Source organism: Lontra canadensis, unplaced genomic scaffold (genome assembly GCF_010015895.1).
Source record: "Lontra canadensis isolate GAN:19392208 unplaced genomic scaffold, GSC_riverotter_1.0 scaffold107, whole genome shotgun sequence".
NCBI lineage: Eukaryota > Metazoa > Chordata > Mammalia > Carnivora > Mustelidae > Lontra > Lontra canadensis.
This window is the reverse complement of record NW_022631101.1, coordinates 3974452-3996330: the sequence shown is the minus strand read 5'-3', so window position 1 is coordinate 3996330 and position 21879 is coordinate 3974452. Positions and strand designations below refer to the sequence as shown.

The 21879-nt window shown below is 56.1% G+C and overlaps 3 protein-coding genes across 3 annotated transcripts; 2 read left to right on the top strand and 1 right to left on the bottom strand.

Moving 5' to 3' along the window:
* Window positions 1–1455: 1455 nt before the first annotated feature.
* Window positions 1456–4337, top strand: LOC116855943. Its single transcript, XM_032839035.1, has 5 exons — window positions 1456–1823; window positions 2110–2310; window positions 2411–2575; window positions 3322–3449; window positions 3974–4337. Exons 1-5 carry the CDS (start codon window positions 1668–1670, stop codon window positions 4335–4337), a joined length of 1014 nt encoding a protein of 337 aa, XP_032694926.1. The 5' UTR covers window positions 1456–1667.
* A 570-nt stretch (window positions 4338–4907) lies between these two features.
* Window positions 4908–6346, top strand: LHB (luteinizing hormone subunit beta). The gene is made up of 3 exons (XM_032839047.1): window positions 4908–5280; window positions 5624–5791; window positions 6033–6346. The coding sequence occupies exons 1-3, from the start codon at window positions 5266–5268 to the stop codon at window positions 6273–6275; spliced, it is 426 nt and encodes a 141-aa protein (XP_032694938.1). The 5' UTR covers window positions 4908–5265; the 3' UTR covers window positions 6276–6346.
* Window positions 6347–6842: 496 nt separating this feature from the next.
* RUVBL2 (RuvB like AAA ATPase 2) lies at window positions 6843–21725 on the bottom strand. The gene is made up of 15 exons (XM_032839188.1): window positions 21353–21725; window positions 19092–19146; window positions 17987–18042; window positions 17557–17698; window positions 15777–15906; window positions 15551–15617; window positions 11608–11714; window positions 11419–11512; window positions 10908–11031; window positions 10470–10564; window positions 10249–10367; window positions 8094–8213; window positions 7552–7681; window positions 7089–7203; window positions 6843–6963 (listed from the first exon to the last, which is right to left on the bottom strand). Exons 1-15 carry the CDS (start codon window positions 21362–21364, stop codon window positions 6938–6940), a joined length of 1392 nt encoding a protein of 463 aa, XP_032695079.1. The 5' UTR covers window positions 21365–21725; the 3' UTR covers window positions 6843–6937.
* Window positions 21726–21879: the final 154 nt, after the last annotated feature.

Sequence of the window (21879 nt, the reverse complement as noted above, 5' to 3'; positions counted from 1 at the left end):
GGAGAAACCTTGGCTTCTAAGTTGCTAACTGCTTGATCTCGGAGGACATCTTGCTCACCCTGGAGAGAGTGACAAGGAAGTGATACATCAAGAAGTGGTGGGGGAGTATAAAAGCGGACACATAAGCAACCAGCTGGGAGCTGGGGTTTGAATGAGAAATCTTACTTGGTCACATGGGGAGAGTGTTGGCTTAGAATGTTCTGTCTTAAGGTAATAAGCTAGCCATCACAGTAGGAGCACAAGCAAGGTTGAATGATAAGAGGTCAGGGTGCTGGAGAGTTTAACCCTGTTGGGGAGTTTCTGTCCCCACTTTTACCCCATCTTGGGAAAGAGACAGACCTTAGAATCATCCAGCTTGAGTATGGTATAAAATTCGGACCAATTGACCTGACTCCTGGCTAGGATCAGGGGTCATGTGGACAGTGGAAGGCTTCAAGTGGTCCAATAAAATCCAAAAGAAGAAGTAGCCCCAGGGGCCTGAACGAGGGGTTCAGTGGGACCTGGGGTCAGGTTGCAGAAGATAGCCTCAGTTTTCCCCATCTGAAGAATGGGTTAGTGGGATGAGCTACTGGGAGCTGAGAAGCCAGAGCCCTTGATCAAAAGGTCTTTAAAGTAAGGAAGTGACAAGGGAAGTCAGGAGTAGACCCCACACCTTCAGGATACCCCCTTCATGTATCACCAGTCCATACCTTAAGCCTGTTGCCAACACACACACACACACACACACACACACACACACACACACACAATATCTTTTAGAACCGGCTTTAGGCTAAGGACTGAGACCATAGACACCCCCCCCTTCCTCCGCCAACACAGACTGGGTCCCTGGGAAGGGTAAGGGTGGGCGGTTCCAGCTGCCTGTTTCTACATCTCTGTGTTTCTAGGTCTGTGGTTCCCACTCTCCTTTTTGTCACCTCCCTCTCTGTCTCTTGCGTCTGGGTCAGTAGCTCTCTGTCTCTGTTTCTCATTCACTGTTTCTCATGCATTCTTGCTGTGTTTCTTTCTCATCAAAGTTCTTTCCACATCCCCTCCCCTCTCTTCTTGCTAAGTATTTCCCTGTGTCTGTGTCTGTGGGTCTCTCCCTCGTCACCCACCCCCATATCCAGGTGGAAGTTTTCAACAAAATCAAAGGCAGGCAGGACAGACGAAGGCCAAGCCCTGGGCTGACGCCTTCAGCACACACAGGGAGGGAGGGAGAGCCCTGGGGAAGTCTGGAAATCGTTACCCCTGAGGTAGGCAGGCCTGGCAGAGGGAGGAGGGGGCTGGGAGAGTTGGGACCCCGTAGGAAAGGGGACTGCTTCTCATGGATTCCCTGATGGCAGTGGGTGGTCTCCATCCTCCTCCCCCTCCGGGTCTCCGTCTCCCCCAGGCCGGGTTCTCTGTGTCTCTAAAATTCCCTACAATTTGAGCTATTCCCCCTTCCTCTCTCCTCCCCCTTTCGACCTTTCTCTCTCTGGGACTCCCCTCCCCCATTTCTCTGAGTTTCTGTGCCCTTCCCTCAAAGTCCCAGTCCCTCTGAGCCTGGGTCTCTTTCTTACACTGTCCAACCATTCACACACCTGCAGGCCTTCCATTGGCTGAGCTCAGGGTGGGCGGGTTCTGTTACCTGGGGCAACAGGAACAACAAGCCTGCCCCGGCGTGGCTCCCCCGCAGGGGTGGGACCATGGCTGGTCGGACCCTAGCTCTGCGCTACGGTCCCCCATGGTCCCCAATCTCTGGGACCGAGGTGCCTGGATCCTGGCCCAAATGGCATCTCACCAGCAGTGGTGTCGCCCACCACATTATCCAGCCTGTGTCCTTTCCCCCGCCCACTGTGCAGGTGAGAGGACCCTAGGTTCCTGGCCAGAAGGAGACTGGGGCCCCAGGCTCCTGTGTCTGAAGGAGAGGCCTGGGGGTCCAGACACCTGCCGAGAGAAAAGGGGGTTGGGGGCGCGGGCTCCACTCTGACTGAAGGAGGAGTGTCCCCGAGTCCTGGATCTGAAAAAAGAGGGTCCAGGGAACCTGGATGCCTGGGACTGGAGGGAGGAAAGGGTTGGGGACGGATTGGGAGAGATCAGGGCTCGTGGGCTGGACTTGACCATTTTAGCTGACGACCTTCTTCCCAGTCCACGGTCGCGGAGCCCCTGCCGCCGGCCGCCAAGCAGGATTTGCACATCTGGGATTTTGATGAGGTCATCAGCAGATGGGAGACAACCTCTGGCTCCGCTTACGTGCCCAAGAAGCACGGCTGGCCCTACGCACAGCCTAGGGCCCCAGAGCCTTCGGACCCCACGAGGACTGTGGGGATCAAGGATTTAGACGAAAAGGTAACGTTCTGGGATGCAGAGGTCCGCAGGGGACAGGGCTGGGGATGGCACTGGAGTACCGCCCACCCTCACGTTGGATCTCCGCGTCGCCTTCCCGCAGCTCAGACACCGTGGCTGGCGCCTCCCGCTGATCACTAAGCACCAGCGCAGTGAGATGCGCGCGCAGTACACCGGCTGGCCCGACCCGGATCAGCAGCGCCCCACCTTCTACGTCGGGCCCCAGCCCCTGGAGCTTGCGGAGCACCTTCGCGGAGGCCCTTCCCAGGTAGAGGAGAACACCCGTTGCCACCGTGGGAAAGAGCTTGTAGCGCCTGGGGCGGGGTCGGAGGGGCTCTGCGGCTAGGGACCAGGCTAGCAGATCTGGGGTGGAGAATTTTGAGTCTGGGGTCGTGGGCAAAAGGTCTGGAACGGAATCAGGTTACAGAGTCTGGGGGTGGAGCTTGGACCTTTTGAGGTAGGGTCAGGAGGAGGAGGGGCCTGGAGACCGAAATCCCAGCTCTGAGGCTGAGGCCACCGCATGTAAATCCCGGGTGGGCGGGGGCTTGTCTAGGAGGGAGTTTGGAGGCAGGGGGTCCGGGCGCGGGGGCGGACGGTGCGTGGGGGCGGGTCTTGAACTTTCCGAGCCAAGGTTGAGAGGAGGGGCTAGGCTTTCCTGGAGCGGACGAGCAAAAAGGAAAGGTGGCCCGAGGTGAGGCTGAATTCCAGTGGCGGGAGGTGGAAGCCAGGGGTCTGAGGGCGGAGCTGGGAAGGTTTTTTTGTGGTTGGGGCCTGGGCTTTGTGTTCGATGACCCGCCAAGTGTTTGGATTCTGGAGTAACCCTAATAAGGGTTCTGATATGGGGAGCGAAGCTAAAGTGCGCTAGCTTGCGATTGGTCAGGAAGGATTCGGATTCTCGGGGCGGGTGTGAGGGTCTGTTGGGTCGAAGCGGAATCCCGAGTCTAGCGACCCAGGGCCCGGAATGCGGTATGAAACCTCTTTCTTGCTCATCCCTCCTCCCTGGATCCTCCTCAGGCTTTAATCCCTTGGACAAAGAACCCCGAGCTGGCCGGCCGGCCTTTCACAGTGTCTGACCAGGGCATCTTGGACCGCCGTCAGCTCTATCTGACCACCTCGGCCAAGGACTTCCGGGCCTACCCGAAGTGAGCCTGGGTCCTCGCTCGGCGCCGCCTCCCAGCGTAGGCCCGCGGGCCGCCGAACCCGGGTGTCGGCTCCCCCTTGTCCGACTCAGGAGCCTCAGCCTTCAGCTCCCGCACACTCAAGAAACCGAAGTTCAGACCCCAGGCCCTACCTTTTTTAGCGCCCAGGTTTCCTTAGTGTCAACTCTCAGGAATACGAAACCTGCCGCTTGCCCAAGAAGGGGTTCGGGACCAGGGTCGGGACCCTCAGGGTCCAGGGCGGGGCCTGTTTTGGTTCCCAGTTACTCCTTCCCTTGGATTCGGAAACTCCAGATCCCAGGCCCTTAAGGACCTCCAGGACCCAGGAATCCAGGCTGGGGGTCCCCAGCCCCCATCCTTCCTGAGGGGTCCCCGAATCCTACAAATGTGTCTTTGCCTCGAAACACAGGAGTTCAGGTCTACAGGTTCCGCAGAACGCGAGGTCTGAACCTCAGCCTTGTCCCTAGGAACCAACTGTGCCTTCCCTCTCCTGCCTCTCTCACCAACAGGAAGGAGTTGTCTGGATATCCCCGCAAGGACTCGCTGACCTCCTGGAGCTTTGACAAGACGCCTCAGGCCTGGGGCCATGACCCACAGAGGCCACCCTGTCTGCGCCCCTCTCAGCCGCCAGGGATCCGCGTGCCCCACGTCCACCCGGTGACGACTGCAGTGCCACACCGCGGGGCGCTGTCTCTGGCTCAGGAGTCCTACAGACCCCCGCTGCACCCCCTCCTCGGGCTCGACCGTTTCTGCCCGCTGGAGCTGCCCTGGGGCGGCCTCCACTGGAAGCCGCTGTCGGGGATCTACAGCGTGCCGCAAGCCTACCGCACTGAGAACTCCACCTACGGCAGCGTGAAGCCAGCGCCAGTCTGAGCCGGAAGCGCCAGCCCCGCCCTGGACACGCCCCCCTCCCCCGGCGCGGAGCTAGGGGACCTAGACTGGTAGCACATTGGGCGGGGCTAAGATAGGGAACCCCGCCCATTACGTGGGAGTGAGACCAGGATCCGCCCACTCAGTCGTGGGCGGGGCGACTCCCTATACTTGACCACACTGCTGACGGGGGCGGGGGAGACAGGGCAGGGAGGTGGGAGCTGAGCGAGAAAAATGAACTTTGGGGCTGTGGGCTCGCGGGCGGAACACGCCCTCTGCGACAGAGGGGGCGGAGCTTCTTAGTCAACGACAGAGTTAAATAGCCTAAACCATGCCCGTTGCTGGTGTCGGCTCTGGGAGCCTGGGTGTGGGGGGAAACGGGGCTCCCGCTGAATCCCTTGCGGAAGGAAGGCGCATCTGCGTGCGGCGGCTACAGAATCCAATACTGAAGCCACGCCCCTCCGCAGGGTTTAGACGGTGGCACAGGAATGGCTTTCAGTCTATGGCAGGTGGAGGGGGGCTGACGTCTCAGCCAATTGAGGGCCCTTGGAAGGGGCGGACCTTCAGCCTTCCCTGGTTCCTACCATGATGGGCACAGGCCAGGCTACACCGCCGGGGGCAAGGCCAAGGGCTCCCTCTGGCCTATTACCTAGGACCGGTACAGGACTTCGCCAGCCCCTGAGGATTGAGGCCGTGAAGTCAGCTTCCCCGTGGGCGTCTCCCGCTTCTTGGTGTGGGAGCCACTCAGAGAGCGGGGGGAAGGGGCACTCCAAGGAACCACTCCTGCACACCTCCCTGACCTTTTCTGCTTCTCGCCCCCGGAAAGATTAGTGTCCAGGTTACCCCATCATGCCGCCACCCCCAGTGGCCTTGCCGCCTCCACAGCCTCCAAGTATAAGACCAGGTAAACCTCACGGGGAAGGCACTGAGAATGGAGACGCTCCAGGTAAGACTGCAGGGGCCCTGGGCACCTTGCAGCTCCAACCGGCCATAGCTGGCACAAAGAGGGAGAGTCCTGTGACCCGATGAAGGAGGCTTCCTTCTAGAAGGGTGTGGATGGCCAACAGGCTTCCCACCAGGAGGGAAGCAGGTGAACCGGGGCCTCAGGGGGGGGGAATATGCAATGTTGGGGAGAATCTGGGGTTCCCAAGTTTGGAACAGGGATTCACAGTGAGAGGGATGGGTCCCGAATAGAAGATGCCAGGTCAGGGAGCCTGTCTAGAGGATGGGAAGGTAAGGGCTCAGGGTAGAGGGATCCAGCTGGCCCTGAGACACTGTCCTTGTCCCAGGGGCTGCTGCTGTGGCTGCTGCTGAACGTGGGTGGGGTGTGGGCATCCAGGGGGCCACTACGGCCACTCTGCCGGCCCATCAATGCCACCCTGGCTGCCGAGAACGAGGCCTGCCCAGTCTGCGTCACCTTCACCACCAGCATCTGTGCCGGCTACTGCCCCAGCATGGTGAGCAGTGGAGGGGGGGGGGCGCAGCAGGGGCCAGCCCTGCTGGATTGGGGATGGAAGGGTGGCCTGCCCCCTGGGCAGGGGCTGGGGAATTGGGAGGGCAAGCTGGGCACGTGGGAGTGACAGCACAGGGGGTCTGCTGGACACCTGAGTCTGCGACCTATGGGGGGCAGCAGGGGAGCTCAGGGGAGGGTCTGACCATAGGTGGACCATGCCCCCACCCCCCTACCCCGGCCTACAGGTTCGAGTGCTGCCAGCCATCCTGCCACCTATGCCACAGCCGGTGTGCACCTACCATGAGATGCGCTTTGCCTCCATCCAGCTCCCTGGATGCCCGCCTGGCGTGGACCCCACGGTCTCCTTCCCCGTGGCCCTCAGCTGTCGCTGCGGGCCCTGCCGCCTCAGCAGCTCCGACTGTGGGGGTCCCAGAGCCCAGCCCTTGGCCTGTGACCGCCCCTCGCTCCCGGGCCTCCTGTTCCTCTAAGGATCCCCCCTACCCCAACTCCTGAAGCCAGCAGATGCTTCTTTCCTCCCCTCCTAATAAAGGCTTCTCAAACTGCACTCAGGTTGTCTTTTGTCAGACTCAGGGTACATGTACGTGTGTAAACACACACACACACACACTCAGAATGGGTTCAGTTTCAGGGCACCTGAGTGGCTGCTGGTTGAGCGTCCGATTCTTGATTTCAGCTCAGGTCATGATCTCAAGGTCATGGGAAGGAGCCCCACATTGGACTCCACACTGGGTATCCTGGAGTCTGCTTAAGAGTCTCTCTCTCGGGGGCGCCTGGGTGGCTCAGTGGGTTAAGCGTCTGCCTTCAACTCAGGTCATAATCCCAGGGTCCCGGGATCGAGCCCTGCATCAGGCTCCCTGCTCAGTCGGAGGCCTGCTTCTTCCTCTCCCACTCCCCCTGCTTGTGTTCCCTCTTTCACTATGTCTGTCAAATAAATAAGTAAAATCTTAAAAAAAAAAATTCTCTTTCACTCTCCTTCTGCCCCACTGCCACCCCCTGCCCCATGAGCTCTCTAAAAAAAAAGAGGGGGGAATAGGTCCAGTTTCAGAACCATTTTATACAAAGTGACAGTGTCAGAACTCTAGTAGAAAACAGGGTGGGGTGGGGCGGAAAGGGCGAGGGTGACATCAGCTCAGGACGTGTCCATGGTTTCGCCTTCTGTGGGGAGAAGGAAGGCCAGGTGGTCAGTGTGGGCTGGGGGTGGGGACTGAGGTCTCCAGATCAGATACCCGCCTGCCCTCTGGAGGGGGACCCTGGGGACAGGCACAGTGGGGGACACTCACTAAGCTCGTTGAAGAGAAAGGCGTCCTGGTATTCCTTCATGTACTGTGTGGAGCGTGACTCGTCCAGAAAGAGCGAGTAGACCCGTTTGATGTCATCTACTTGCACTTCCGTGCCCTGCCGAGGGACGGCCACACCTCAGTGGGGCCCCTGGCGGGTCAGGGTGAAGACTCTGGGGTCTGGGTTCAAATCCCAGCTGGCCATGGGCCCAAACCCTCCCTTCCTGGGTGGCTTCAACTGGAAGATGGACTTGACGGTGTTAACTTGGAGCTCCCAGACATCCCCGAGCACCTGCTCTGTGCTGGGCCAGGAGATACAGGTATGAACTCCACAGACCCATGTTTCTGGCCTTTGAAAAACCCGGGTTCGGGACTAAATCCAAAAACGTACAACAGACCCTTGGAGGGGCGAGTGGGGCCCTCCACGCCCTCGGGCCGGCCCCAGGGGGCTTACTGTTGGCCTGACCTTGCGCTTCCGGCACACAAGACTGGCCGCCGTGATGAGCTGGATGGCGTAGCGCAGTGAGGTCTCCAGCCCGATGCGCGTCAGCACCGTGTAGGCGTCCTCACTCATTTCTACGTCTTCTTCCTCACACCTGTGGGCAGGTGGTGGTGGTGGGGTGAGCCAGGGCCTGGTTCCAACTGCAGCGAATGCCCGCCCCGGCCAGCCCATCTCCCCCTGGCGCTGTGGGACATCCTGGGGGATGTGCGGAGTTGATCTCCTCAGAACCACAGAACGTGTAGCAAGAAGAGCCTCGGAGGCACGGCTGGGCCTGCAGCCTGGGATCCCCCCGGACCTCCAATCGAGCCCCACCCCTCTGCTCCTTCCCCATCCCCAGATCGGAGGCCACTGCCTGGATGCCCAGCCCAGCCATACCTCCTGCAGGCCCAGGGACCTTCCCCCTCAGACCTCCCTGCCCCCACCTGCCAAACATGATGGGCGCCAGCCACGCTGTTCAGGTCCACAGCCTGGCCCCAACCCGGGACAGCAGGTGGCCTGGCCCATACCGGATGCGAAGGATCTGCTTTGTGTCCTTCTCACTGTAGGGAGAGGTGGAGACAATGAGCAGTCGGTCCAGTAGGTCGATGGGGATGCCGTGGGGGCTCTGGTAGCTGGTACCCCGGATCCTGGGGAGGAGGGGGAAGGGAGGGCCGTCAGGGCTACGCTCCCAGGACCCGGCTCTCCATTTCCTCTCCTTGGAATACCCCCCCACCTTCCCCAATGCCACCACGGCCCACTCACGGGGCAAATACCACTTAACCTTCAGCTCCTGGCTGCTGTCGCCACCGACGGTGCAGCTGGCCCCCAGCTGCGTCCACCGCCCCCCCCCCAACCGGGATGGGCTGATTTTAGCTAGGTATCTTTATCCAGGATTACTGAGTCAAGGTCCCACTCCTCTGCGTGACGTAGAGCTCCACAGGGGAAGAGACAGCCGGTCCTACCCCCTGCTGCACCGGGCTCAGCACAGGGCCCAGGAGACGCTGTGGGTTCCCGTTACTCACGGGAGTTACATTCTGTAAAGTGGGGCAAACGCCCAGCGGCAAGTGTCACACCGCTGCTTCTTGGGGACACACATGGTTAGGTTCTTGTGAACCTCTGGTCACAATATTGCTGTCAACCGACTGACATATAACCTGGTTCTGTGTGCTTCTGTTTAAAGACATCTTTTGTAACATATGTCATCGCCCCACTGCCCTCGAACTCACGTGAGGCTAACGGCTAACACTTTCCATCAGGCCTGAATGGAGCTCACCCAACACACACACACTCTCTCTACGAGGTGCATCCACTCCAGCCTTGTGGTTGCGGACACTAGGAAGTGACAGGCCCCTTTAGACGTGAAATCCCCAATAAAAAGCATAAAATGCAGCAAATGTGGTGCTGAACCAATCAGGAAAAGGACATGCTTTTGCGGGAGATGAGCCGAAACCAGAAGGCCGGCAGGGTGGCACCTTGTTGGAGCTTGGTTTGGAGCATCCCTAGAGGGCGACTCAAATGTGTGGCCTCTCTACGCACATCTGCCCCAGGGCACTGGAGTGTCACAGGTACTGGTGTGTGTGTGTGGGGGGAAACGGACAAATCAATGTTAGTGAGAGGACGCGGACTCCCAAATACACGATGTGCAGATAATGAGGGACTTGGGTTGGCGCCCTGCTCTTGGACAGTCTCCTCCCATCCCTGTTCGGAGATCAGCTCTGGCCCTGACCCCTTCTCCCTGTGACCTCAGGCATCCGTCACGGGGCCTTGCTGTCCTCACCTGTAATGTGGGGCTGAGACAATATCCACCTCCCGAGCTTCTTTTTTTTTTAAAAGATCTTATCTATCTAATAGAGAGAGGCAGGCAGAGAGAGAGGGGGAAGCAGGCTCCCTGCTGAGCAGAAAGCCCGACACGGGGCTTGATCCCAGGACCCCGAGATCATAACCTGAGCCGAAGGCAGAGGCTTAACCCACTGAGCCACCCAGGCACTCCCTCCCTCCCCAGCTTTAGGGTCCGAGCAGTTCACCGGGGACACAAGCCAGGGACAATCTGCCCATTTGTACCCGGCAGCGATGACAGGGCCCCAGCTTCCTGGGGGCCGTTTAGCTCCTGCTTCCACCTCCCTGTCTGCCAATACAGATGAGGCAGAGAAGGCGGAGAGCTGGGATGACAGGGTGAGTGGTGCTGGCAACACCCTAGGGCAGAGGTTCCCAAGCTTCACCAGAACCTGGGGTATTCATGGCTTGGGAAGGTTTCCCAGGCCAAAAGTAATATCCAGCTCTGTTCTGTAAGGTGGTTAGGGCAAAGTGAGCTAAGCATAATGATTTATGCAGTGTCCAACACACACCTCTATGCACCCCTCAGAGACTTAAACCATCCCACAGCCCTCTGTGTGTGTGTTCTGTAGCACCCTGGGATGCCTCGGCACACCGTTTGAGAACTGCAGCCTCAAGGGCTACAGGAACAAAGACAGAAAGAACGTGGTCCCTCAGCTTCCTTGTGGAGCAGAGCAGAGTACCTGCCGCCCTTGTCTGAGGGAAGCACAGCTTTCCATCTGGGACCCGGTACTTGTGGGGACTCGTTCCAAGCTCAGCAAACATGCTCTGCTTACCCTGGGCCTATACCCACTGCCTGGAGCACCCCCTTCTCCCAGAGGCCTTTGAGGGGGCCAGCAGCTGGCTCACCGGGTGATGCCGCGGTTGGTGGCCATGATGAGGACTGGCGCCATGTCACTCTCCAGGGCCCGATTGAGAAAGGAGAAGCTTTCAATGTCCAGCATGTGGACCTCGTCGATAAACAGCACCTGGGAGCCGTTGGGGGGTATGTCAAATCCACCACCCAAGCCTCTCTCCTCCCATTTCCCACCACTGCAAGCCGCCTGCCCTGGCCGGGCCCCGATACTCACCCCGGGGATGATTTCTGCCTTGCCCTCCTCACGCCACTCAGCTACCTTGGCATTGATCTGTTCTCGGACTTCTGACTTGATCTCCCCTGTGTCACCTAGGGAGGCGGGATAGTGTGGGGAGGGTCGGAGAGGAGACAGGGATCCAGAGCCGGAGGGTGGAGGAAGACAGAGAAGGACGGGACACCAGGGACAGAGGGAAGACAGACCAAAACTGGAGTGGCAAAGGGATAGAAGGGGAGGGAGTTCCAAACATCCCAGAGAGGAGGAGGACCGGAGACAGAGAACTCACGAAGAAGAGAGGGCAGGATACGCAAGCTCCCGCTGGACCACACGAAGAGAGGGACAGATGGCAACAGGGTGGGATGGACAAAGCAGGGGGATACGCGGAGGGTGGGGAAGGGGGGCTGCACGGAGCAGGGCCAGTCCAAGGCGCCCCACCTGAGAAGAGAGCCAGGAAGCCCTGGGTGCGGGAGTTGATGACGTCAATTTCATGCAGGGACACGGTGTGGACCACCTCCTTGCGTTTCTGGAGCTCCCCATCTGGACACTGCACGAACTTGGTCTATGGGGTCCGGGGAAGGGGAGAGAGAGACATCGGCAGAGAAAAGCATGAAAGGGGGCTCAGAGGGGCCTGCGCAAGGGGAGTTTGGATTCCGGACTCCTTGGAATGAAGCTGAGAATCCGGAAACCCCAGGTCCAAGAGGAGTCACCACTAGGGGATTCAAGAGCACTGAAGGATGGGGAGTTCCCGGAGGACCTTGGAAACCACGAGCAAGGGCCAAGATGAAAGGTCTTGGCTGTCCTAGAGGTTACAGGGAAAAACCAGGAGTGCCAGGGCCACAGGGCTGGGGTGACTGGAGGATCCAGACCCTCTGGGCCATGGAGGTGTTGGCGGAGACACAAACATCCTGGTGTCTGGAGCAAGGGGACCCCCAGAGCCCTGGCCCACCTGGGAGCCCATAGCGTCATAGTCACGAGCGCGTGTGAAGGAACGGCCCAGCTTGGAGATCTTGCCCGTGGCCTTGTCAATGGTGATCACATCCCTGTGGGGGAGTGGGGGAAGGAGGGCGGGAGTGAGGACAAAAAAGGGCCCAAGATTGCCCACCCTGGCCACCCAGTGTGGCCCCCTGCCACTCACCCAGCCTGGACCTTGTCTTTGGTCAGGGACTCAATCATCTTGGTGCCCAGGTCATAGATGGTCTCCATCTCTGTGGTCTTGAGGGTCAGCTTGCCTACCTTAGAGCCCTGAGAGGGGTGACATGCCAGGCAAGCAGTTCAGAGCGGGCCCACTATCTCCCCAACACGGCTTTGAAATGGGCATGACATCGGGTTGCCTTAGGGGCTAATGGACATATTCACTGTCACGACCATGGTGATGGCCTCATAGGTACACACGTATGTCAACCTTCAACATATGCAGCTTATTGTTTGTCAACTTCTTAACAAACCGATTACTAAACCCCAGCAAGCAAACAACAACTTGCCTAAAAGGTTAAGTTTTTAAGAACAGCAACACAGACTAGCAGTCCCATGACATGGCGGGGGCAGGGGTCACAATCCCACATTCCTTGTTTTCTATCCAGGTAACTTTTTTACCGTTCACAAACCCAGATGACCCAGAGCTAAGCTAAACACAGCTAAGAAAACAAAAACGCCTCTCTCTCCCACAAGGTAAGCACAGTCAGTGCACAGCCACCGGTCTTGTTTCTAGGGAGCGGTCCTTTCTGTAGGGACAGGTGGCGGAAAGAAAGAGCCAAGATTTGGAAGGGAGAGAAAGATGGTTTTGGCTTTACTTTTTTTTTTTTTAAGATTTTATTTATTTATTTGACAGACAAAGATCACAAGTAGGCAGAGAGGCAGGCAGAGAGGGAGGAAGCGAAGCAGGCTCCCTGCTGAGCAGAGAGCCCGATATGGGACTCAATGTGGGGCTCGATCCCAGGACCCTGAGATCACGACCCGAGCTGAAGGCAGAGGCTTAACCCACTGAGCCACCCAGGTGCCCCAAAACATTTATTTAAGCATCTCTATACCCACCATGGGGCTCGAACTCATGACCTTAGAAAGCAAGTCACACGCTCTACTGCCTGAGTCAGCCAGGCGCCTCCAGTTTTACATTTTTAAAGGCAGGGTGCATTCATGAATGTCTTCTGTGACAAAAATCTAACTTAAAGAACTATCTTGTGGAACACCTGGGTGGCTCAGTCAGTTAAGTGTCTGACTTTTGATCTCAGCTCAGGTCTTGATCTCAGGGTTGTGAGTTCGAGTCCCACACTGGGCTCCAGGCTGGGTGTGGATCCTTACTAATCAAAAGATAAATAAAAATAAAATAAAAACATTTTGTGGGGGTGGACACCTGACTGGCTCAGTGCGGGGAGCATGTGACTCCTAATCTGAGGGCTGCTGAGTTCCAGCTTCACACTGCGGGTAGAATTTACTTTAAAATAAAAAAACAAATAAAAACAAGGGGCGCATGGGTGGCTCAGCTGCTTAAGTGTTTGCCTTTGGCTCAGGTGATGATCCCAGATCCTGGGATTGAGCCTCGCATCAGGCTCCCTGTTCGGCAGGAAGCCTGCTTCTCTTTCTCCCACTCCCCCTGCTTATGCTTTCTCTCTCACTGTGTCTCCCTCTGTCAAATAAATAATAAATAAAATCTTTTAAAAAAATAAAAATTAAAAAAAAATCAAAAACTAAATAGAAGAACTATCTTGGGGATGGCTTTCTCTATGTTTAAATATTCTTCTACCACATTTTTAAAATTCAAAAGGTGGGGGCACCTGGGTGGCTCAGTGGGTTGAGCCTCTGCCTTCAGCTCAGGTCATGGTCTCAGGGTCCTGGGATGAAGCCCCACATTGGGCTCTCTGCTCAGCGGAGAGCCTGCTTCCCCCCTCTCTCTGCCTGCCTGTCTGCCTACTTGTGATCTCTGTCAAATAAATAAATAAAATCTTTAAAATTAAAAAGGTAATTGCCGATGGATGAGACTAACTAAGGAGTTAGGGACAGGGGTTAAAAATGCAAGTCGAGGGTGCCTGGGTTAAGTGGGTTAAGCTTCTGCCTTCGGCTCAGGTCATGATCTCAGGGTCCTGGGATCGAGTCCTGCATCGGGCTCTTTGCTCAGCGGGGAGCCTGCTTCTTCCTCTCTCTCTGCCTGACTCTGCCTACCTGTGATTTCTCTCTGTCAAATAAATAAATAAATCTTAAAAAAAAAAAAAAATGCAAGTCGAGGGGCACCTGAGGTGCTCAGTTAGTTGGGTGTCTACCTCCCACTCAGGTCATGATCCTAGGGTCCTGGGATCAAGCCCAGTGTCGGGCTCCCTTCTCAATGGAGTGTCTGCTTCTCCCTCTCCCTCTGTCACTCCCCTTGCTCATTCTCTCTCTCAAATAAAGGAATAAAATCTTTTTAAAAAAAGAAATTGCAGGGGCGCCTGGGTGGCTCAGTGGGTTAAGCCGCTGCCTTTGGCTCAGGTCATGATCTCAGGGTCCTGGGATCGAGTCCCACATCGGGCTCTCTGCTCAGCAGGGAGCCTGTTTCCCTCTCTCTCTCTCTCTCTGCCTGCCTCTCCGTCTACTTGTGATCTCTCTCTGTCAAATAAATAAATAAAATCTTAAAAAAAAAAAATTTAAAAAAAAAAAAAAAAAAAAGAAATTGCAGGGTGCCTGGGTGTCTCAGTCATTAGGTGTCTGCCTTCAGCTCAGGTCATGATCCCAGGGTCCTGGGATCCAGTCCTACATCGGGCTCCCTGCTCAGCAGGGAGCCTGCTTCTCCCTCTCCCGCTATCCTTGCTTATGTTCCCTCTCTTGCTTTGTCTCTCTCTGTCAAATAAATAAATAAAATCTTAAAAAAGAAAAAAAAAGGAAATTGCAAGTCAATGAAATTGTGCTCCTGAAACCTATTTCCATTGAGAACGACGAGCAAATCAAAAAGGACAGTGTCCACGGGACAAGACACAGGAACGGGAGGTGACTCAGTGCGAGGTCAAGAGGCCTGAAGCGTGTCTAAACTCTCCATCATTTGGCGTGTTACCAGCAACTACAACTGAACATGTGCGGGAGAATTACAGACAGAGGAAGAGAAGCCAGCCATGGCAAGTCACCTGCCACAGGACCCTGTGTGTAAGAACGGCCCAAAACTGGCAAATGCACAGAGACCAGAAGCGGATCCGTGGCTGCCAGGGGTCGGGAGCCAGCAAAATTCTAGTTTCTTTTTCTTTAAAGATGTTATTTATTTATTTGATAGAGAGAGAGATCACAAGTAGACAGAGAGGCAGGTAGAGAGAGGGGGAAGCAGGCTCCCCGCTGAGCAGAGAGCCTGACGCAGGGCTTGATCCCAGGACCCTGAGATCATGATCCACGGCAAAGGCAGAGGCTTAACCCACTGAGCCACCCAGGTGTCCTGAAGTTCTAGTTTTTTATCTTGCTGGTGGTCCTAAGGGGATTTGCTTTATAATAATTTACTAACCACACGATTACTTTATGTGCTTCCTTACGTGTTTCATTTTACAACAAGAATGTTATCATTCTCAACTTTAAAAAAAAAAAAAAAAGGGAGGGAATCACAACAACCTGGATAGGAAATGCCTTTAAGTGCTAAGCTGCATAAAATCTCAAAGAACAGGTTCTTAAGCCTGACCATTAAGAATCAGCCATGAGAGAGTGCAGCAGCTCCTTCTGTCCACAGGTCCTATCCCCGTCCTTTGAGAAAACCACCATTTTGCACAAAAAAAAAAAAAAAAAAAAAAAGATTAACTATGAGAGGGCCCCCAGAGGGCTCAGTCAGAAGAGCATGCAACTCTTGGTCTCGGAGTTGTGAGTTCGAGCCCCATGTTGGGGGTAGAGATTACTTAAATAAATAACTTTGAAAAAAAATTAACTATGAGAAACTTCCAGACTTTCTCTCATGACACTATTTGGTATTAACTGGTATTATTTGGTATTAACTGCTCACAGTGCTGCTCACCAGGGGATAAACTGATCCCCAACCGGAGGCACCCGAAGAGGGCTCCAACCTGCAGATCAAACATTACACGGATTCCGTCGCCCCACCCTCCAGCCCTGGAGGTGGCCTAGGCTCACAGCAGACTCACCGTCCCTGTCGCCGGCCTGTCAATCTGGATCTCCACCACCTCCCCTTCGATGATCTCGGTCTCTTCCCTAGGCAGAGAACAGGTATGAGCAGAGAGCCCAATGCCTGGGCCCTTGGGAATGGCTAATTCCCACAAGCCCTTGGGCACAGAACAAGTCGAACAGGACAGGGATCATCCCGAGGCTCTGCGAGCTGGCTCCATCGCCAGCCCTGGGTCCTGTGCTTACTTGATGCGAACACCAATAGACCGCCGGAAGGCCTGCGTCAGCGCCTCTGTCTTGCTCATTTCCAGGGAGAAGATCTCGCTGCCTGCGATGGCTGTGAACGGGGTGTCAGGGCCCAGGGCCTGTGCCATGCCTGGCGAAGAGGTGGTCTGGGTAGGTGGGTGCAGCCTAGCACCAGGCACCACCTACCCTGAGTCAAACCAGCTCTCTCCCTGCTCAGGAAGGAGCATAGTTGAGATGGGCTCAGCGCCGGGGGCAGACAGGGAGACACGGAGAAAGCCAGGGACGGCAGGCTGCACACGGAGGCACGGTTCGAACCCGATGCTGACCAGAGGGCCAACTTCATGACCTTATCTTCTTGCCAAGCCCATCTCCCAATCTCTAGGAGCTGTTTAGCCTCCGGGCTCGGGGGCAATGCCAGGAGTAGAGGCCAAAAGAGGGCTGAAACAGTTAAGGGTAATGGCTCTGGAGACAGACTGCCTAGGTTGAATCCTGGCCCGACCGCTTAGCACCAAGTGATCCTGAGAAGTCTTGTCTGCTTCGAGCCTGTTTGCCTCTCTGTAGAACAGGACCACTAGTAGGGGAGGCACCCTGCAGAGAAGTGACCTGGGGGCGGCAGGTGAGCACTGGTGTCCAACCATGAACCCGTCACATGACCGGGGACAAGCCGGGGAACAGGTCTTCTCTCTGGCCTGGGGTTGGCTGGTGGCCAGTGGGGCTGATCTTGCCGTCACTCGAAGCACCACGCTGAGTCCCACAGATAGGAAGTCACTGAACCCTTCTGACCAGTGGGAGGTGGGGACTCTTCCTGGTGCCCTTTTCAGAGATGTGCCACACTCTGTGCCTGGCTGTCCCATTCTTTACTGTCCAGACACTCTGCAAGTCTTGGCTCAGGGCCTGACTTCTCTGGGAAGGCTCTCCTGGTAACTACCACCGCGTAGGCTCTCCTGGTAACTACCACCGCGTCCTTCCCTGCTCCCTCAGGAGGGTCAGGATTCGCCTCTGTCCATTACAGCACCCACCAGCCTGTAAGGAACTGTGTCCCCAAGACCAGAAACTCCCTAAAGTTAAGGCTTTGCCCTTCCTCATCTAAGTGTCCCCAGTGTCTGGCCCAGGACCCCCACTTTACTAAGGAAGCAATGGTCCACATTAAAACAAGAGGTGCTCCTGTCTCATCATGTTGCAGTAAATGTGATGATATGATTAAGTTCTGGTCAATAAGATGTAAGTAAAACCGTGTGGGAGTTGCAAGACAGCTGCTTAAAGGGAGCTACCTTTAAAGAGAGGGAGGTATAGGGCGCCTGGGTGGCTCAGTGGGTTAAGCCGCTGCCTTCGGCTCAGGTTATGATCTCAGGGTTCTGGGATCGAGTCCCACATGGGGCTCTCTGCTCAGCAGGGAGCCTGCTTCCCTCTCTCTCTCTCTCTGCCTGCCTCTGTCTACTGTGATATCTCTCTGTCAAATAAATAAATAAAATCTTAAAAAAAAAAAAAAGAGAGGGAGGTATATAATCACTCTTTCTTCTTCCTCCTATGTGGAAGTATGGATGGGAAGGCTGGAGCTTAGGCAACCCTCTTGGAACAGGAAGTGACCCTGACATGGAAGCAAGTACAGAGGATGTTGAGGTGGGAAGGCAGATTCTTCTATGTGAGAGAATGAGCCAGAATGTTTACGTTCTTGCCATTTTGGGCGGCCTGTTAAATGTGGCTGAAGCAAAGCCGGATTTACACAGTAAGGATTATCTGGCAGAGACCCGAAGAGCTCCTGCCCCGAGAGCGTTCTTACCCATGGCAATGGCCGTCTTCCCGGTGCCCGGCTGGCCAGCAATGAGCACTGCCCGACCGGCGATCTTCCCTTCCCGGATCATCTCCAGCACAACGCCAGCCGCCCGCCGGGCTGCCAGCTGCCCCACCATGCCCTGGGAAGCCTATGGGGTGGAAGGCAAGAGCACACCAGGTGACATCCCGCTGGGCTGCCACCCCATTTCCGTCACCTCCAGGCCACGGAGACAAAAGGGCATGCTGTTGGCTAGGACTTCGGGAAAAAAGCTGAAAAAACCTTTTCCACCTCAATTTTTAAAAATTAATAAAACTCTACATGTGGCTCCATTTTATAGATAGGTGGCCAGAGGTCTGGAGACCCTAACACTCCCCGGGGCCCCTGTGCCTGGGACCTCCAGGGATCAGCCTCCCCACCTCGCTGCCCTCAGCTCTACCTGCCGTGGCTCCAAGGCATCGTCCAGCCCCAGCCCCCGGATGTGCGAGTGTGCACCTGCGTCAGGGGAAAGAACCAGAAGACACAGTCACCAGTCAGCTAGGGATAATGTGTGGCCTGAGAAAAGGAGCTTCGTCTCTGAGCCCTGGTTTCCTCCTTGGTCAGATAGAGGGTCTGAGTCTCTACCTCACGGGGAGGAGGGCTGGTCAGGGTAAAGGCTTAATAAACTAGAGCTGCCCTTAAGCTACAGCACAGTGGGCCAGAATCACCAAGACCTGGCTTACCGCACCATCAGATCAGAATCTAACCGGAACGGTTGACGATCACAATTACTTTACGTTTATAGCCTAAGCGGCCCTACAGATTCTTAGCTCATTCCACATAATCCTGAGAAACAAAGTCGCAGCTATTACCACCCCAGAGTGCTTCTGGGGTTCAACAACCTCCTCAGGCCCTCACCGCCATGAAGTTAAGGAAGGAGCCCAGAGAGGTTAGGCCCCTTGGCCGAGACCACACAGCCCAGTGAGAAACAGAGACGTGGGATTTCAATGTTTCACACTGGACCGGGGCTGCGCAAACTAGAGCCTGTGGGCCAGTCTTCTTGTTTTTGTAAATAAAGTTTTATTGGCACAGCGCCACGGCCATTCCCTTACACAGGGCCTGTGGCTGCTTTTGCACTGCAGCAGGAGAACTGAATTATTTGCCACAGAGAAGAGAGTTACAGCTGGCTCTTTAGGAAAAGATTTGCTGACCCCAGCCCCAGATTGTAAGCACCCTGCGGGGAAGGTACTGGGTCTTCTGCTCCAAGAGCGCCTGGCCCTCTAAGAGCTGAAACAATATTGGCCCCTGCACGTTAAGGGCTCTACGTGCCTGACCTTATGGAATCTTCTATCAGTTGATGAGGGGAACTATCTCTGCTCCATTCTGCAGATAAGGACACTGAGGCAGAGAGCAATCAATCAGCCTCTTGCAACCGAAGTGGTTCCCAGCACAGTCCCCCATGTGCCATCTGAGTCCACTCTGGCACTCAGCCCACCTCCCTCTCAGGGTCCCTGGGCAGGCTGGCTCTGTCTCAGGGGCAGGCAGAGGTGGCTATGCTCACTCACCGATACGCTCAATCCTTGTCACATCTCGGATCTCCGGGACCTTGGTTGTGGCCGTCTGAGAGCAGAGGAAGACACGTCCAAAGAGTCAGATGATCCCAGTTTTCACTACCTCCTCCGTCCCTCCCGCCCGCGTCCAGGAGGCAGTCCTTTTCATTCCTCTTCCCTACATAGGGCAGGCCAACAGCCCCAACATGTGTCACTCCCACCCTTCTTGTCTGTCACCAACGAATGCTGGTTGGTTGACCCCAGTACACCGAGTCCCAGAACAATAAGGACCGTGTCTGTCTCATTCACAGCTCTGTCCCCAGGACCTGGCACAGTACGTGGTGTCCTGGAGTGATATGGTGAAGGAAGAAGTTTTCTCCACTCCAACAGCAGGAAGGACAGACACCAACGTGGAGTAGCAAGCTGGCTCAATCGCCCAGCCCCCTTGTACCTCACTGCCCAAATCTGTCACCAGGCCTTTGCACGCACACGTCCCAGGGTCCAGCCTGCTCTCCCCACCTCCCCCACTGAATTAGATGAAGCGACACGAAGGGAGGCCCTCCCTGACCTCTGCCCCAGCCTGACTTGTTCCAGGGTCTCCGGATGTCCGGGCAGAATACGAGGTCTCCCTTGGGAGCCCGGTCTCCCTGTGTAATCTCACATTTAGGAGGGAGACTGTCCAATCAATGTTCTCGGCTCCAGTGGATGGGAGTCCCATGAAGGGCACAGCCCACATCTTGCTTGTTCACTTGGGGTTCAACCCTTGGGGTTTGGATGAATGACGTACTAAAGTCTGAGCTGACTCAACAAGCAGGTACTGGGTCCTCTGGTGTCCCCAGCTCTCTGAAAGGAGAAGCCAGCCACCATTCCTTCTCATATAGGGGAGAGAGACGAGTAAGTGCCCCCTGGGACAATTCAAGAGCCCCTGGAGGGGCACCTGGGTGGCTCAGATGGTTAAGCACCTGCCTTTGGCTCAGGTCATGATCTCCAAGTTCTGGGATCAAGCCCTGCCTCAGGATTCCGGCTCAGCCGGGAGTCTGCTTCTCCTTTTCCCTCTCCCCCTGATTGTGCCCTCTTTGGCTCTCTCTCAAATGAATAAGTAAAATCTTTAAAAAAAATTCAAGTGAGGGGTGCCTGGGTGGCTCAGTCATTAGGCCTCTGCCTTCGGCTCGGGTCATGATCTCGGGGTCCTGGGGTCGAGCCCCGCATCAGGCTCCCTGCTTTGCAGGAAGCCTGCTTCTCCCTCCCCCACTCCCCTCGCTTGTGTTCCATCTCTCCCTCTCTCTGTCAAATAAATAAAATAAAAAAAAAATTTCAAGTGATAACCTACTAAGCATCAGCCCCAAGTATGAGGTGCCGAAATATGAAAATGGCCCAAACAATCCCATGACAAGATCCCCAGCCTCTGCACCCCCAGCTGTGTCCCCTTCCCCACGGATACCCTCTACGTCCTCAACACTCTTGTGGCTCAAGATTAAGCAACTCCTCACTCTTAAGCACACAGGACAAGTTCCCACCTGAGCCTCCTCCTGTACTCAGGTGCCATTCATACCATCAACAACCCAAGGCTCCTGAATGGCTTGAAGCCCAAGATACTAGAACCCTCATCAAACTTTAGGGCAAAGTCTGCAGAACTATCTGCTGATTGCACCCAGAGGACTAGAAGTTGGGAGTTCCCGTAACATGATAGGGTCAGATCGGACCACTGAGACCCTGAATACCACTTGAATCCAGGATTCCAGGATACCACCCCCCTTACTCCTCCCTCAGACACAGGAGCCCAGGCCCCAGCAGCCTTCTCCCTCAGACTCAGAAGTCCTGCCCACAGCTCCTTCACCTCCCTCAGATCCAGGAGTCCTGACCCCAGCTCTTCCTCCTCCCTCAGACCCAGGGGTGCAGGCCCCCCAACCTCCTCCTCCCTCAGATGCAGGAGCCCAGGTCCCCAGCCCCCTCCTCCCTCAGACCCAGGGGTGCAGGCCCCCCAGCCTCCTCCTCCCTCAGATGCAGGAGCCCAGGCTCCCATGCCCTCTCCTCTTCCAGACCCAGGAGTCCTGGCCCCCAGCCGCCTCCTCCCTCAGACCCGAGAGTCCTGGCCCCCAGACCTTCTCCCTCAGACCCGGGAGTCCTGGCCCCCAGACCTTCTCCTCCCTCATAACTGGGAATCCTGGACGTCAGGCCTTCTCCCTCAGACCCAGGGGCCCGGGTCCCCAGCACCGTTCCCGCTCAGACTCGGGAGTGAGGGTTCGCTCCTCAGCAATCCCCACGCCGGCACTTACCACGGTTGCCATGATGCTCACCAACCGCCAATATCCTAACGGAAACGGAAACGCGCTAGAAACGAGGCCTTCTGGTCCTTCTAGACGGCCAGGTCCTCCAAAGATCTCGACGTTTCCTCATAAATATGCAAACTCTCCTTGTGGGGGTGTGGCGTCACTTTTTAGGCCCCGCTCCTCGGCCGACTGAGATGGTAAAGGGTTTCCCGGAACTCCTGGGTCGGTTCCCAACGCCTCCTGGCCCCTCCCTTTACCCAGACCTCTTTGCTGAGGCTGATTGCAAAATTCTTAAGACTTCTTTGGGCCACCACACGTTCCCCACGCTCCCTTTGCTCCCTATTCCACCCTCTTTTCTCCCTGCTAACGCTGGGGCCTCAAGATTAGGATTGACAGAGTTGAGGGCCAGTCGGCAAGCGCGGCGGGCAGCCACGCCCCCCAAGGTTCTAATTGGCCGCTAAGGTGGCGGGGCAGAGCAAACCCTGCCGTATTCACCAATGAGGAGACGCGGCAGCCCCCTCCCTCAGACACGG